The sequence below is a fragment of the Nyctibius grandis genome, chromosome 2, assembly GCF_013368605.1.
Source record: "Nyctibius grandis isolate bNycGra1 chromosome 2, bNycGra1.pri, whole genome shotgun sequence".
Taxonomy (NCBI): Eukaryota; Metazoa; Chordata; class Aves; order Nyctibiiformes; family Nyctibiidae; genus Nyctibius; species Nyctibius grandis.
This window is the reverse complement of record NC_090659.1, coordinates 100,250,838-100,268,836: the sequence shown is the minus strand read 5'-3', so window position 1 is coordinate 100,268,836 and position 17,999 is coordinate 100,250,838. Positions and strand designations below refer to the sequence as shown.

At 40.6% G+C, this 17,999-nt stretch overlaps 2 protein-coding genes across 3 annotated transcripts in view; one reads left to right on the top strand and one right to left on the bottom strand.

The window, feature by feature from the left end:
* Positions 1-17,999, top strand: part of NBEA (neurobeachin) — a 560,398-nt gene that overhangs the window by 389,502 nt on the left and 152,897 nt on the right. The window lies entirely within an intron of this gene.
* On the bottom strand, positions 389-1,752 carry MAB21L1 (mab-21 like 1). Its single transcript, XM_068395173.1, has one exon. It carries the CDS (start codon positions 1,641-1,643, stop codon positions 564-566), a length of 1,080 nt encoding a protein of 359 aa, XP_068251274.1. The 5' UTR covers positions 1,644-1,752; the 3' UTR covers positions 389-563.

Here is a 17,999-nt window from a genome sequence, read left to right as displayed (position 1 = left end):
AATGGTATCTTCTCTTTAGCAGAAAATGTCCTTGAAGTATCCAAAATGGCAATTTAACTTCTGTTCACCAAATCACAAACACCAACATCCACAATTTCCAAGACAATGTGAGATCACAATATTTGATACAAATCAAAAGGTACATTAGGGTTTGTTCAGGTGGCATATCCAAATAGCTTTTACTCACAGAGGGTTTACATAAAAATACCAGGGTGGGTTTGTTTTTTTTTTAAATAATCCGTTGGTACCGTTTCTAGGCAGAATGGTGACAATCATGTTAAATTACGGCCAATTTTGCTTTCCGGGTAATATACTTTCATTCCCCCCCCCCTCCTTTTTTTTTTTTTCACGGGGAACTTCAAAACTGTGACGAAGATAATAGGAACGATACTTGCTTTTGTTCTTATTTGCTTTTCTTTGTAAAGAGCCTAAGCTGTATTCCTTTTTAAAAGAGAATATTACTTGCATTGTCAGGTCGAAATATTTGACTTCTCGAACAGGCAGCTTAAACTTCGTCGGGAAACAAGCAGATTTATCGGTCAGGTCGGTTTTATAGTTACCCTCTAAAGTTTCTCCAAACTTTTCGGGTTGGTAAGTATTTCCCTAGCCAGTCGCCACGTTTGTTTGGCCGCGTTTTCCAGGGCCGAATGAGGTTTGCCCTGAAAGAGGTCTAAATTGGGCAAGAAGTAATGCGGGCATCTCCTGCACTGGAGGCAGGAGATGAGCTGCAGTAAAATGCCGTTGAGCCGGTCCCCCAGGCACGACTCGTCCCAGTCCGATTCGCGGGGATGCTTTTCGCATTCATATGAAACCAGAGTCTTCATGTGATAATTATTCAGGGGCTGGCCCGGCAGCTCCAGGTGACGGTCCCGTAAGGTTTTGAGGATAGAGAGGCATTTCTTCCTGCAGCCGCCCATCTGCAGTCTGTTCTCGGCTTCCGCGAACTGCAGCACCCAGGCATCGCTCTCGGCCGAGCTCTGCTTGCCGGCCAGAGAGTGGCACTCCTTGGATAAGAGGTTGAAGCCTTCCGCCTTGACCTCCGCCACCCTGTTGGGTCCCGGCCAGGGGATGTGGGGAAGCGGCCAGTGGGCAGCGCTCCGCGGCCAGATCCCCGTGCATTTGAACGCCGGAGTGATCTGCACGACGTACCTATCCCTGATTCTCAGCTTCACTTCGCTGGTGTCCGCCACCATCTTTACCACGTCTCTGTAACTGCACTTATCCACGGCTTGAGCCACCAGAGTCTGAAATCTGGACCGGATTTTGCGAGCGGAGAGGTAGCCAGACGCCGTGATGAACTCCACCCAGAGGGACATGCTCCTCTTGCGCCCGTCGCTTAACTTTAACACAGCGCAGCCCGGCAAGGAGCCGTCATCCACGAAGTTGAAAACCCCCATTTGGTTCAGATACAGCACGACTTCAAACTCCGTGGGGGAGATGACTTCCAACCCCTCGTAGCGATTGTCCATCTCGTTCAAGGAACTGATGAAGCGAGGCTCCTGCACCTCCACCTCCTTCAGCACGTCCGACACCACTTTGCAGACTTCCCGGATCGTTTTGGCGATGGCAGCTTTCCTGGCTTGACATTTCTCGTTGTAGTATTTATTCAGATGATACACCAGCTTGGCCTGGGCCGCGATCATGTTGGGGCAGAGATCCGGATTGTATACCGGAGTCTCGCAATAGGCTGTGGGATCCAATGCGGCTGCTAAGGCTGGAGCCAACTTCAGAGGAGAAACAGGCTGCCGCACTCTGAAATGTAACAAATGTTTTTCAAAATGCGCTGGGGCTGCTGCTCCTCAGATGCTCTCTTCCTGCTTTTTTAGATCAGCCGTCTTGAAGTGTGTGTGGCGGGGGGGGGGGGGGGGGGGGGGGGGGGGGGGGGGGACGGGCGGGGGACTGGAGGGGGCGATATTTTTCCTCCCCCTTTTTTTAAAGGGTCCGTGAGTGAGAGGAAAGCATCGAGAGCTGCACCTTCCCCAGCAGCAAGAAAAACAAAAGTTGCACTGAGACACAGCGAGGCTTCCAGTAGTCAAAATAATAAGACCTCTTCGTATTTATTTATGTTTTCCCGTAGTAATCACTGTGTGTGTGCAGGGTGGTTAATCAGATGGTGGAAAATAGTGCCGTGTGTGTGTGTGTGTGTATATGTCAGAAGAAGCTGGCTGTTGGTTTGTATAAGAGCCCAGATGCACTCGTGTGGAAATTATAAAGGCAGGGCCAGGCAGGCGGGCGGCCAATCGCCACTGGGCTCGTCACTGCAGCCTCTTTCAGCTCAAACCCGGCTAATTAATCCCTCTCTAGGAGATAGATATGTATACACAGACACACACACGCACGCACACGCAGGCACATATAGAAAGGTAGAAGGTTACTGGCAGAAAAAGCACCTCGGTCATCCGTACGCTCAGAAATCAAGAGAAATCGCTCTCCTTTGGGTGTAACTTGAAGGGTATTGACGTTTCGAAAGGACTTGGCAAAACCGTGCCGCTCCGCACTGAATCCCTGCGTGCCTCCCCACGGCCGAGGCGGGGATGCAGGTGTATTAATGGGCATCCATCAACTAGGGAGCTACAGACCGGGCTCGCTCCTGCAGGAGCAGAGGCGTAAATTCATTAACACACTTGGCGTCACATCACGCTGTCCTTTCCTCCTGATAGTTGTCTCTAACTGCAAGCGAGAAGTTGTTGTTGGTGTTTTTTTTTTCCTCTCGTGAACCGGCCGGTGAACGAGGCAGCAGATTCACGGCAAATTTAGTGTCCTTTGGAATAAAACGTTGCGCAAAAGTCCACGATTTGTATTGTTTTAAAAGTTCTTCTGACGGCCTTTAATCGATTTTGAGGTTTAATGCATTTCGGCATTGTCTCTGCCTTGCTTTTTGTGTTTTTACCTTATGAAGGGAGAATCAATCGCTAAACGTATCTGTCAGGTCTTTTTCACGTTCCCTCCAGAAATCAAGTAGCAGATATGAACGGTAAATCTCTTCTGCCAAATCTTAGCTTCGTTTTTATATCCCGTCTAGCGCTCCAATATGTTGTGAAGAGTGGATGTTCAGCTGCTTTTTGAGACGCACTATAAGTATCTATTAATTTCAAACCTGGACGGTTTATCGTATAGCGAGCTCTGCTAGCAAGCTGCGTTTAGTAAATGTGCACACGGGAGGGATGCTAGCGGCTGCAAACATGCTGGCATGCTACTAATCTGACAGTTTGGGGTTTTGTGTGTGCGATGTGTAATTAGCAAATTTCTCCTTTGGTATCTTAAGTGTTAGTAATCAGGACCTTTATTTGGAAATAAGCTGGCGTGGCAAACTTTTCTGCTTTGCTGCATTTACTGAGCTTCACTTCAAGAGAACCCAAAATTATATGCTTTTTAAGGAAAAAAAAACAGCAAAGCTTTTAATCGCTTGGAATCTTTAATCTACTGCCCGATTACTAATTCTTAAAGTAACTGTCACAGGCATATCCATCGCTAAGGAGAAGTCATACCGCAAAGAACATTTCACGACATTTATTCAACATATTAATGTGACCAACTTTATTGCACATAACGAAGAATTTCTGACTTTGTGCTTGGCTCGCTCGGTCTGGCGTTTCTACGGGTGCTCCCCGTGCCGCTTCCTAGGCGGAAGCTGATGCGGGAATCGTTTTCTGCCCATTAGCAAAACGGGGCTGGGTCTGCCTTGGGGCGCTTCGCTGAAAAACTGCAGGTGACAGGTCGTTCCGAAGAAGCCGATGGCGGAGGGGCGGCCGCTTTCTGGCTGTTTCGGCCCAAGAGGGACTAGGTTCCCCCCGGCTTTTCTCCCTCCTCCGGGAAGATCCCGGCCAGGCGGCGGGCGCCGGACAGGACACGCGTGGCTCCCTGTTGCCCCGGCGGGTCCGGCGGCGGCGGCACAAGCTCTCCGGGTCCCGGCGCCTCCCCAGCCGCCCCGAGGAGCGCAGCCGCTGGCCGCTGCCGCCATCCCCGCCACCTTGGGTCCGGGGCTGCCGCGTCCCTCCCCCGCGGGGCGGCGGCGCGCACGGCCGCTCGGCTGCGGGCTCCCCGGGGCCGGTTCTCCCCTGCCTCCCCCGAGCAGGCACGTACAGGCGTTCTCGCGGGGTCCGAGGGGACAGCCGGGCGCCTCCCCGGGGCCGCCGTCCCCTGCTGCTCTTACCGGCGGCCGCCCCCGGGTGCGCGGGGAACCTGCGGCGGCGGGGGCCGCGGCGGGGGCGGGGGCCGGCCCTCTCCCCGCTTCCGCGGGCTCCAGGCGCGCCGAGCAGCCGGCTCGGCGGCAGCGCCGCGAGGCCGTCGGCGGGCGGGGAGGGGGAGGCACCTCGCCGGCCCGGCACATCCCGCCCCACTGCCCCCGCGGTTGGGGCCCGGGACGACCCCCCCCTCTCCGGCCCCGCTCCCGCCCGCCCCTCGGGGCCGGGGGCGATGCCGGTCGCGCCCTGCCCTCAGACACGGGTGCGGCGTTGGCCGGAGCAGGGCACGGCTGTACGGAGGAAGGAAAAGCAGCGAAGTTGGGTCCAACTTCGGCGGACGGGTCCCGGGGACCGCCTGGGGCGGGGGAAGGCCCGCGGCGGTGCTGGCCCTGGCCCCTGCCCCGGCGCGGCCGCTCGGCCCCGGAGCCGGCTGGCGCGAAACCTCCGGCCCTGCCTCGTCGGGAGCGGCTTCTTTGCGATTTAAATAAGAGCGAGCTCCTTCCCCGTGAGGTTACATACCAGCGCCGTGTAAAAACGAAAGTTAAAGCGGGCGGACAAAAGGTTGTCCCTTCCTCCCATCTCCGCCAAGGGGAACAGTCCTTTCCTGCGGAGGGGGCACACCGGCCCCCCTTCAGCTCCCCAGCGCTCCAGCTGCACGTTGAAGATGGAAAAGATGCGGGCGAGGTTTTGTTTATTTTTGCCCTGTGGGTTTTAGCTCAGTAAATGCAGCTTCTAAAGGCAAAAGGCGATAGGTCGGACCTTTAAGCTGTCAATAGTCTTAATTTTCATAATGTGGCAGAATTTAAAAAAAAATACGTCTTATATCCTAAACCTGAGCTTTCAATATATAATGCCAAGATTAACTTATGATATCAAGTAATGCAGGTTATATGTATTTATTGTATGTTGATGGCTATGGGAAATGCTAGCCTTAGCCTTGACTGGGTGATGTTTAGCACTAAAGATTGCTATTAACTTCGCTACATCATTTCATTTCACACATACACAATAAACATTTGATAGTCTGAAAATTTGTGGATTTAGGCATCGCTGACACCCATCAACCACTGAAATGTAACTGCTAAGGTGACCCCATCGTTTTACATGGCAAGAAGTTGGTGGTTTGGTTTACATTTGAAAATGATTACCTATCTGACTATATGTGATATAAAATATGAATGTTTTCAAAGCTTCTGACCACTTACTGCAGTTAGTTTTTCTCTGTAGTTCTTAATGTGTCCTTCATAAATTCTAAAAGGAAGGAACACCTTTTCATCACTGAATTTTATTTTTATATGCATTGAGTTGTTCTGGAAAACTGAGATTAAAATCACCTCATTAAAATGATGGTTGATCATTTGTCATGATAATGGTACCATATGATATTGGTGACTTTTACCAAATTACTGTTTTCTAGATATTTTCCCCTAATTAGGGAGTACTATAGCAGCATTTGTTGAACTCTGCTTGTTATTTCTAATCTTTCAAATTACAGAGCCTTGTCACGTAGTGCTCATGTTAGCCAAAAAGCCAAATGGCGTTGAAATCTTGGACTGCCGGTACTGGCCCATGCCCCCAAAATGTACCTTGAAAAAAAGATAAAAGTTGCCATATATAAATTTCACCAATAATTCCTTTTCATATGGTGAAAAGTGTGAGTTAAAAGGCACATGCAGATGAATATATACACAAAGCGCTTGCTTTGATATCACTTTATATTTCTTATTATATAGTGATAGTTCTTCCAGACACAACTGCTCATGAATTTTAAAGTTTTATTTTTTAATATCTGCCTATTGTACTAGGGACCTAGGAAAAAAAATGAAGCAGAGTTGATTAAATTATTTATTCCTACTGCTGAAGTGAGTTTGAAGGCTCATTGAATGTATCTGATTTCTTGGCTCCCCTTCCCCCCCTCAATTCATCCTGGTTATTTCATCCATATCATCCTGCCAGCAACAATAAATTTACTTTTTTTTCAAGTAGGAAAACTAAAGACAGATATTTGTGCCACGTTTGCTTTAAGTGTCACATTATATAAAATAGGCAGCGTCATTTTTTTTGTGATAGAAGTTGATGGTACCTGCAGTTTTCCGTATTCTTACTTGTAGTTTACTTTTTGACTACGCTTTCAAATTTAGGAACAAATGAAAAGTGAAGTTTAAATGTAAGTTGCTGTAGTGTTTGCAAAAGTGCAATTTTAAAGAACTTACACACTTCATTACTTAGATTTTGGGGTATAATTTTCTGTCTAATTAGGTATGCAAACATTTTTCTTCCTTTATCTACAGTTTTCTAAAAATGTTTTTTACTTTTTTTAAAAAATGTGATATAGCTCCTTTTTACAGTACACAATTAGCTTTCATTAGTGCTAAACTTAACACTTGTATGTATTCTCTTCCCATTAAAAATAATAATTAAAAAATAATGAGAAGAGTTTGCATTACTGTTGGACTTGGTCATCCTAGGTCTTACGGATGAACTGTTAATGCTCTAAATTCCTCTAATCTGCAATCTGTTAAGGGAAAAAAAACCAATAATTGATTTGTTTTCTTTAAAATGTTACATCTCAAAAGTAAACATAGAGCTTGCACAACTGTAATTTTAGCTAGAACTGTAGAAACATTCAAGCAGGAAAAAAATGCATTGAATTATTCATTTGGTTCACTTCTCCATCAGCTTCTCCAAAGCCAGACATTCCTTAAAGTACAGCGTTTTATTTAAGCAGTCCAACACTGTTTTGTTTTTTTTTAAGAGATCTCCTGCTTGGAGAATGCTCTTCTCTGCTGAACTGCGAGAGGAGCGTGGAATCAGTGGGGATTAGTGCTTTGTAATCTGCTACATCTGTAGTGGGTCATCCAACACTGCAGAACTCTCATTACTCTCTCATGCTGTATGTGATTAAATGACTGAAAATATTCAACGTTGACCTTGAAAATAAAGCTGTATCTGTTGAATGAGCAGCTTCCGAAGACTTCATGTCTAAACTAACCTTTCCCCTTGGTAACTTCTAGCCCTGGAACATGTTGTTTGAGAGAGGACTAGAGCATTAGAGAAAGTAAGGCGGAACTGAAGTGTGTGAGCATTTGAAATGCATCGTTGTATAAATTACGGCATCACTCAGCTTGTTCATGCTATGTTTTATGAGTAACCCAACATCTTATCAGCCCTTTTGAAATAGAAGGATGGTATGTCTTGAACATACTTATTTTTGTGAATGCTGTTTTTCTATAAGCTGGTTTCATATCGACTAGCAAACTAAACTACATCATCTTGTAGGTAGCTGCTAGAGCTGTTGAAATTAGCAGAAAACATGTTGCTTAACATCTTTGAACACTAGCTTATATGAAGCTGTAAGCACCATCTTTTAATATACATTTTGTCATGTTGTGTGTTTATTCCTAATTTTCATGCTGACAATAGATCGGGCATGTTAAATACCTCTAACTCAAAACGAAACTTGTCCTCTTCCCTTTCAATGGCATGGGTATGGTAAATTACCTGTGTAACTTACTTTATCTTGATTTAGCTATAAAAAGACATGCCTAACATATTTCAATGCAGACTTCTATTTTTTTAATGTAGTGTATAGCTTTCCAGTATTTTCTTTCCAAATAATGGTGAAGGGAGGAGTTGAGTGAGTTGGTCATGAGTGATTAATACGTTTCATTGAACCTTATGAAGGCCCTGATCCTGCCAATGCACACATGGTTACCGAAACATTCAGCTGGTTCTGGTGGGGTCAGAGGCTTCTTTAGCCTCACAGTCAAGTGCACAGGCAGTTATCTGCAGGATCAGGGCCAAAGTGGGATAACACTTGGAGGTTAAGAACAGTATGAAATACAATGTGTCTTCAAAATATCTGAAGTATCAAATAGTGCATTGGTGAGGAAATATATTTTTGGCCCAAACGTCTACTCTTCTACTTCCCTATTAATTACATTGTGTTTTAGCAATAGCGTTGAATTTGCTTCTTGAGAAAGGACTGTGCTGTTTTGTCCATATTTTAACAAGATGCTCCCAGAAAAATGCTTTCCCTAATCTGCTCTAAAGGCTTTATGAGGAGGGTGAGACTATTCAGAGAAATGAGTGGAAGATTATGCTTTCAAGATCTCAAACCTGTATTTTTCATGTACTTTCACATATTCAGGGCAATTTCTATAACTCCCAAGAGGTACATAATCTTTTAACAGTCTTAAATATGAGCAGCCTACTTGCTAAAAACGCTTATTCATTGTTCCTAAAAATATCCTAGCTATAACTGTAACATAAACATGTCAACCAACTTATTATTTAAGGACGAAGGGGAAACACCTCTTCAGGAAAAATTTGGTGCTTAGATCTTTTGGCCTTTAAAATGTATTGATTTTCCCACTAACACTCTGAACATTTTTCCCTAACTGGTAGAACATTGTCATTGTAGAACACAATATTTTATCCAGGTCTCTATTGAGTGTCTTAAGAGAAGAACTCTAGTTCTCCTCTTACTTGGGTTTGAAAATTTAACCTATATATCACCTACCATCCTTTCTACTTTTCCCTACCATTTTTTCAGCCTAGCTCTAGCACAGAATATACAGAACTGGGTCCTTTGTGGCATAGTGCCAGTGTCATTGAAATAAGAAAGACTACAGGAGTAACACATAATCTTGTAATTTCATAAATCTCCAATACAAATGTTGAAAGAGAAATACTAGCTGCTTATGGAAATACCTGTTTATCTTAAAGTGATATTACTATTGATTTTTCTTAATAGTAGAAATAGATTTTGCCATTTGGGCCCATAATACATTAGTGCCATTGAAAAGAAGAAAAAAAATTATGGTGTACCTGTTAGGGTAGTGACAATGTTCTTTCTTAAGTGTCCTTAGTTTTAGTTGAGGCAAAGGAGATCTCTTTATTCTTTCACATTTCTGAATCTTCTTTATTTACAGTTTTGGTTGTTACAGAATAATTATTTTGTACAATTAAAGGAAACTTCGAGGAAAAAAATTTTAAAATGTTTTTTTTTATTGACACTGATTTTAATGGGGTGGATTTGTGTAGTGTGACATACTCAAGATACATGTCAATCCATTTTTGACATGTCATTGTAAATATATTCTTTACTATTTTTTATTTAGTCATTACAGTTGTAATTTTAAAGTTCTGCAGTGTGTACAGGCCTATTCAGAGAGAAGTTACGGCAATCAATATGATTCTGTGTTATTTTCAGTGAATGTTTTACCATCTCCCTTTCTTGTTTTCTTCTGCAAATTATTTCCTGGAACGAACTGGCTAATTTTGGCTTACATTTTTTTAAAATAACTTCATAAAAAGAACAATTAATAAGTGCAGAACTCGTAGTAGCACTCAGAAGAAAGAGAGTATATGTTAGGTTGTGCCGTAATGCTTGCAATTTGCAGCTACACTTCAAGAGATTTCTTCTTTAAATAGGTAAAAAATGATAGCAAGTATGTTGGACAACAGTTTTCTCATTATATTCTGTGAGTACATTCATTATGTATTATTAGCCCTTAATTGTAAAAGTGAAATAATATAACCATTTGTCTTGGCAAACCCATTATTTATAATCCGTACCTTACAAAATTGTGTGGAACTGCGTGGATGTTTTCTTCTACATGTGCTACTTTGATTTTTGACATAGGGTGTGAGAAAAAACTTTTCAGGTTAAATTTATAACTAAACTAATCCACTCTTGGTAGGCAAACTGTGTATCTCAATGGGGTAAAAGAAGTCTTCTCTCCCTCACCCCCCTGAAATTCAGTTCTTCATTTGTTTTATTCACCACGCCGCATTAACACAGTTTTCCCTTGTGTGCATCTGCCAGCGTACAATTTAGCCACGGGCATCTGTAGACCTTGTGGTGATCAGTATTGCAGGCAAAAGCCATATGTGTTTAAATAAAAAAAATCTCTTTATTTCATTTGCTGTTTTAACTGGATGGATAACTTTTGTGCCTCAAGACAGAGGAAGAGAAAATACAGAAATAATTAATTGCCTCTATTCTTGGGGCAGTTTCATTTTCCCTCTCCAATATGGAATGCTTGTCAGCTTTCCTGATAAATGACTGCATGTATTTGCATAGATTTTACATTAACACAAAAATTAGTTTTATTTGTGAAAAACTAGTTTACATAATAATGCAAAATCTAGCATTATGGATTATGGTTCCAAATTTGAGAGACTGTGGAGAAGTGAGGGGCTTTTTTCTTTTTTTTTTTTTTTTAAATTCCGTTTGTTTGTTGTTCTTTTTTTAATGTCAAGACATATTAGTTTTTAGGTTTGTATTTTGTTTCTATAAAATTATCCAAATCAGGTTCTTTTAATGTTTATAAACCATTTATTCAGTCTTTCGTAGATTGAATAATTGATGGTAGTATGAACATAACTTCTTTCATAGCCTTTTACGCATTTTGTTTATTAAATACACTCTTAAATATGAATACATTTGCAAAATCTCATGGAACCATTATGAAAAAACAAAAATTTGCAGCAAACAACTTTTAAATACACTCTAAGAATACACTTTAAGTTTCTAATGCTGCTATTAAAATAGTGCCCCATCAGGTATTTTTTCAAAGCATTAATGTCCTGTATTAGCTTGTATGCCAGTGTAGGACTACTTTTTTCCTATATCTAATAACCTGTCTGTTTTAAGTAATTAGGCATTGCTAGCTTGAAATGACAGTACTTAAACCTCTAGTTAAAAACTGTGTTTTATTCACGATTTGTCATGTCCATAAATAAAATTTACAAATCAATCGTCTGAAGTATCTCTGAAGGAAAATATACTGCCCTAATTTTGAGACAATTGTAGTTATTTTCAAGTGACATGAGTTGGATGTTTGCTCATATAGTAAGCGTGGTGTCTTGTTGTCTGAAGGCAACTGCTAATTGTATATCAGCCCATTCTCCATGCTGAAGAAAACACAGATGCGTTCACTGTTGTTATTTCATGCTGTATAACAAAAAGAAACTATTGCTCCTTATGAAGCGTGCTATACTTAATGGCAACTTAAGGTAAAAGACTGCCTTTGCCACTTCTTGAATCTGGGACACCCTAGGTGCCAGCTGTCACTGCTCAGCTAATGAAGACAAATGCCCCTCTCTATGCAGATTGCAGAGCTTGCAGGCTGCTATGAAAGGCAGCCAGATTACCTTTCTTCAGATAGTAATTTAACCTTTTAAACTCAAGTGTCAAAATGAAATTATTAGCTGGGATACTTTCAATATCTGTTTCTTTAAAAGAGAAAAAAAAAAAAAGAAAATAAGTCAGTGACTTCAAATAATACCATAGCAGCTCGTATTCACAAATTGTTCATGCTTCTCTGATGTTTTAAAAATAGGAAATTGCTGCCACTGTGCCTGGGAGCACTGTATGGAGTTTGCCGGCATTCAATGCATGAATACTGAAGCTGACCTCTTGGTTGCACTACACAGAAATGGGGCCAAGCAAGCCAAATTCTGTCCTTGCTTACATCCACCTTGTGTTACTGATGCACAGATGTGACAGATCACAGGTTAACTGATGCTATTTAAAATAGACCTTAATTATCTTCCATATTGTGGATATACTCAGTTCTCTCCATGACAGGTCATGTTACCATTCTAAATCTATGAACTTCACTTAGAGTCCACTGTATCTAAATGGGGTATTTACTTTACTTCACTCGAGCAGTTTCACAGAACTCAGTGTCATGTGGTTAATGTTAAGTTACTAATTTAAATATATTCTTCAGTCAGAGTTTTGGAGTTGCTTTCTAGGTTGTCTTGGAAGTAGCTAACAGATGTGAGGATACTGCATAGTTCCTTAACAGCATGTCAGAAATGTAGTGCAGTGTAAGCACTATATATGCCACCTAAAGGTGTAGGATGCTTTTTGAGTGTGTACACATATGCGTGTCTGTGTTTTTATGCAGGTGTATTTGTATGTGTTTATACGCTTGAATACAGAAGTAAATAGACACATGGGCATTCATATCAATATGTGTACACATGCACTAGCCTACACATGTGACATCCAAACAATATATATTTCCGCATTTATATTAAAATACTGGCATATATGAGCATGTTTAATTTGCACATTATATTTGCCATTAAATCAGTCTGCACAGTGAACTGTATATGAATAACAGTTTCTGAGTAAAGCATAGGTTTATTACAGTAAACAAGTACTTACCTCCAATATTTTCACATGATCAAATCTCCATAGCAGTGGGCAATAATAGGTGTGGGGAAAAAAGAAAAGAAAAGATGTGGAAAGGCATTTAATGAGAAGACCAGGAACACTATGGTATATGGCTGCAAGGAAGTAGAGGAGGAACAGGAGGAACAAAAATGTGCATTTGGTATGAGATTGGAATGTCCCAGACAGAAAATAGTTATTGTGATTGGCAGAAAGTACAAGAGGCAAAAAAAAAATTAGCAAGTTTACAGAGCAAAGTTAAGATGAGATCAATGTTGCAATAATCGTAACATGGTTGGTTCTGTAGTAATCACTAAAGGAAAGGTAATCTGATCCATGAACATGATGTTAATTAATATTCTTTTCTCCAGAAAAGAATAGATCTGATTGCTGATATGTGCATTCTCAAAGAGCTTCAGTCAGTACTTACCTCTTTTGGTAACAGGATGTACAAAAGGGACATGCTATTTAATATTATATTGGAAATGTTTTCTTTTAAAGTTTGGGGAAGAGTGTTTGTTTTTGCCTGTGCATAAGTGTGTTAAATTTAACATCCTTATTTGTTTTGCTTTGCTTTGTTTTTTCTTTAAGTCATTATGTTCAAAGTACTTAAAACTATACATGTTTCATTATTTCGAGCAAGTGTAGCACAATCTGGGAAATAAAAAAGACAAAGATCTAGTGTTTCATACTCAGCTTTCTCAGCTTGTTGGTTGAATAGGCATCAAATGAAGTCCAATGCCTATACAAAAGAAATGTTCCTTGCTTGGATTTGCCCCATCTGTGTCATCTGGTGGCTTATGCAATAGGAGGTGTTATCACATGAATCCAAATGCACAAGCCAGTTGTTTTATGGACTCTTTCTGTGCTTGGAGGAGTTTATAAGTTGCCCACTCTATTGTGTGTCACTCCCAGATGACACGTGTGCATTCTGCTGAGCATATTTTGGGGGTAATTATAACTAATGAAGCCTGGTACACAGCTTGTTCGCAGAGTGATTTATTCTGCTCCTGTCTGATTCCTGAGAGTTCTGTGAAATGGTTATATTGTGCCTTCCACTTTGAACATGTATGGGAGCATGTGGTATTGAGTCCATCTGAGAAAATTTGCTATTCAGTGTACCACAGACTAATTACAAAGATACTGGTTGGGTACATCTGTTTAAAAATATAGGGACAAACTAAAATTATAAATAGGATCTGTAACTTCAAGGATATTGACTTTAGTATGGCTCTTGTTTAGTCATTTTTTCTTCCCAGGCTTGCAGTAACCCTCTTAGATGTACTACTCTTAAATGGCTCAGAGTTCTTCTGAACCCTGTAAGTTAAGGTTAGGTTCCCTTTATACCTTTTAACAAAGCAGATTTTATTATGCAATTTGAGTTCTGATAACTGATGATATTTTGTGGAAAGATGCATTTAAAAGTTGAGAAGGAAATACCTTGTAGCTTTGCAAGTTTCAGGAAGCAGCAAAAAAAAAATCATTACTGAAGCCTGGGTGTCAACCTTTATTTATCCTTAGATGTACCATTCTCACCCTAATTTGTCTTGATTTACCAGTCTCTCAGGCAAGTAAATCCACTGACATTAGTGGGACTCATCGTCTGTACAAGAAGTACTGATACATTTGTTTGCCAAGATGGTTTTAAAAATCCTTTTTCCAAGACGCTAACATGCCTCTGAAGTCATGAAGTAATGGGGCGCACAGAAGCTGCAGGGTTTGACACTTCATCGACCAGATTCACAGATATCCAAGCAGGCTGGATGTTTTTACAAGTATCTCAGCATCAGTGTTCAGTAATAATAGTCTTCAATTATATCTGTCTTCAGTTATATCAACTTCTCCCATCTTCACTCTCTAACTCTGTATCCAGATTAGAAAGATTTTTGCATCTTCTTTTTTTTCAGTGCTTAAACAAAATTTTCCTTCACAGAAAAAAAGAGGTTAAAAGTAACAATACTGCTTGTAGGAATGGGACAAGAGAGATAAATACTTATTTTGGTACACATTTCATAAAAAGCATTATATAAGGTTGCAAAACAACTGCTTAGAAAATACAGTTCACTAGCTGCATGAATAGAAAAATAGTTTTACTGAGAATGAATTATTGTTTTCATCTGTTTTTGTGAAAACAGCCTGGGGTGTGCTCAAGACAACGTTAGCAGCATGATGGGTTATAAGCTATCACTAGTACTCAGAAGTGAATTATATACATTCCTCAGCTAGCATGTTAAGCAAGAGCATGTGGTCACCAGCAGACCTGAAGTTTGCCTGTGACCTAACCTGTGCCAGTAGTGAAGTTTATAGTATCAATAGCATTTCTCAAAATCAGTACTTTCACTGGGAAGGAAAAAGAACCAAAATAAAATTTCAGCCTAATTTTTATCTTCATAACCATGAAGATAAAAGTGGACAGATCTTCCAGTGACTTCATTCTTGCTCCTGAATACTCTCCTAGTAAGAGTTTGCAGTGTTATATACTCAAGATGATAACCATCAGAAGGTAAGAGTGTTGGAGATAAAGCTATTTGTATGTAATGAGTGTGAATATACCTGTATATGATGTGTGTGGAGAAACATACAATTTGAAATCTGACTGTTTTGCTGAGAACAATTGTATCATAATGTAGCAGTTACACTTAAGTTGTTTTAAATAAACAGAATTTGGTTTTGGACCGTGGCAGTAAGGATGTTTAGCTTTATGCTTTGTTCTGGATTTCCTCCATATATAAAAACGTGTTCTGAGGACAATTTTTTTCACTGTGATTTATGGCGGTATGAAATCTGGCTGGGTTTGTGTTTGCTGATGATACAATTGTGATAGGTTTTGACTTTTGGGATAATGCACATATTACATACCTACCATGCCAGATATTATAAGAGATTTGCTAAATTGACAACACATACTTATCATTGAAATCCTTAGATACGATACACCTCACAGATGAAAACTAGAATTTTGCACATTTTGTAAGTTTCCTGTTCTTTTGTTTGTTCTGTGTTAAAGGACTGTGACAAACTACAATGACTGATATATTAGAAAGTGCCTAAAAATGAGCAGTTGTTTTCCTTGAAGAAAGATTGTCACACCTTTAAAGAATAGTTAGCTGGAATTATGTTTTTGTGCTATTAAAATATTGTAGTTGTCAGGTGTAGTTTTGTTTGCTGAGTAATCTGATCATGTTTAGTCAGAGTACATCTGTTCTAAGTAATTTTAAACATTTAATAAAATATTTAAGGTTAATGGTCCAAATCAAGCACTAGCTAAAATGATGACACTAATTACATCAGATGTAGTTGGGTCAGTGAAGTTTACATGTCATTCCTTTGTGGTGACCAAACTTCCGTTGCATGAACTCATGTCTCATTTTAGTCGGCCTCTGCAAGAGTTTGCATCAGAGCAGAGTGTGGCCTTCTGAAAGCTGGGAATTGCAGCTATAGTTTCATCCTCTGTGCTACTTTCCTTTCTTCTGTAAGCTGCATTAATTTTATTAATTTCCATTCCTTTGCTACTCTAGAATTTTATGACAGGAATGATTATTTAAGTCACCTTGAACCTATGCCATGCTAGGGCTAGTGCATATGATATGCTTATCACTTATGGGTAGGTGAAAATAATTTTTCATATGAGTATCTAGAAAATAATAGTAAAACAGTACTCATTAGTGCCTACAATGATAACCATTTAGCAGAAATTGGAGCCAAGAAGCTGGGTCACTTTTTGGGCAGTAAATTCTTACTCGTTAAGCTCACTGGTGTTAGCAGCAGACTTTCCTTTCTGCTGCTAAGAGCCATGCCCTTCCATTTTCCTTGGTAGTCTCCCAGATTTGTGGGGCCAGGCTGCCTAGTTGGACCGTCTGTTTTCTAGAAGTTCAGAAAAAGCATTGATGGAAGAGTGTTTACCATATTCCATATGTGCTGATCAGTCACACAGTGGACATGTGGGTCTGCTTGTAAAGTAAATGCTGGCATGCTTGAGTTTAGTGAATGCTTAAGGAATTTGAACTCCAACTTCACACTTACCCAGTGGTACTGTATGTGATGATCAGTTGTGCAGGCAAAATTATGGTGATTCAATTAAAATCCCAATTTTTATATCAATTTTGTTAAGTTTATACAGCTTTTTGGAATAGGAGAAATAAATCACAAACAAGAAGTCAACAAAAAATATGCTGTGCTTGGATTAGAAGACAGTGACTGTATGAGCTGAAGATCAGGGCAAAAAGATCAAAGAGAATGAATTTGAAATGGAAGACTTTAAAACTTTTCAGGAAAAAATAATTTGAAAACTTCTAGTAAAATTTGTTTCATTGAAGGGAGTGGACTAAAAAAACAATATAAAGGATCAAAGGGGTAAATCAGAGGACAAATTATGAAGGAAGAAGTAGTTCTTTGCTTAAAGAAGCTTGAATTAAGGTTGAAACATGCAGGGTTTTCTTCATATAAAGATAAATATCACAAATCCCAACTTTAAGGAATCTCTACCAGTGCACCTTACCACAGCTGGCCCACATGGTGACTCTGATGTTGTGAATCATGCTGGAAAGTGTCAACGTTTCCCAGGCTTACTCTTGCCTGTGCTTGGACTGAGCCAGCCTCAAAGTGGTAGCTGCTTTGGTGGGCAGAAGTCATTGCTTTGTGAAAGACAATAAGATAGCTCTCCAAGAGTTGCTCTCCAGAGCCCCAGACAGTGAAAACAGCAGCCTTTTCAGCATCCTTCACTGACCTAGCGGTTAACCTGTCCAGAAGCTTATACAATCTGTACAGTAAAGGAAAGCTTTATTAGAATGGGAAAGAGGATAAGTTTGAGAAGAGGGAGACAAGAGAGAGATTCCATAAGTTGAGAGGGAACACGTGTAATGAAGTTCATGACACATCTTTAAAAGTGTAGATAATTATATTGACACCTTGGCGGGTATTTCCTTACCTTCTAAATTAAGTCCTAATGAGTAGGACCGAATGAGACCTTTTTGGTTGCACAAACTGCTGAACTTGCTTGTATTGTGTAGTACTGTATGTTCTTAAATTAATGTTACTAAACATGGGACTTATGAGGCTTTCATTCACAGGCCTACATTATTTGTTATTGGTCTTTGTTTAATGTTTATAGAGTGACACACATTTCCATGTTGCCTTAAAGAAAAATTATGTGATCCTGGTCTCGTTTTACAGTCTGATTTTGGCAAATGCAAGAAATTGTGAAAAAAAAAAAAGAAAGAAGAGGTAGTGGAAAAGGTAAAAAGGTTATAATAAATAATGCTTGCTACTATATTCTGTAGGAAGCTTGTATACCTGATTTTTTTTAAAAAGTCAGTGTAAAATGGAATTTTGAAAGGACAGTGATGTAAGAAAGAAGTTCTGTTTAAGGATTAGGACTGGGAGAAGCAGCAGTTGAAAGGCAAAGGTAGAAGGTGTGAAAATTAGATTTCCATTTGATGTGAGTTTGTTCAGGTTGGTTGAGGCTGCTGAGAATTTGATCAGAGGTGTTTGAACGAGATGCAGTGGCTAGTACAGGTAGGGATATTTCACTGTCTCTGCTCCCAGGTGGGTGAGTTGGAGACCAAATGGTAGGCAAGCTGCCTGTTGCTGCCTGCCAAGTAAGCTACCTGAGCCAAACACTAGTG

What these genes read in the sequence shown, in the direction of transcription:
- MAB21L1 (XM_068395173.1), bottom strand. Translation starts at nt 1,643, where the DNA reads ATGATCGCGGCCCAGGCCAAGCTGGTGTATCATCTGAATAAATACTAC.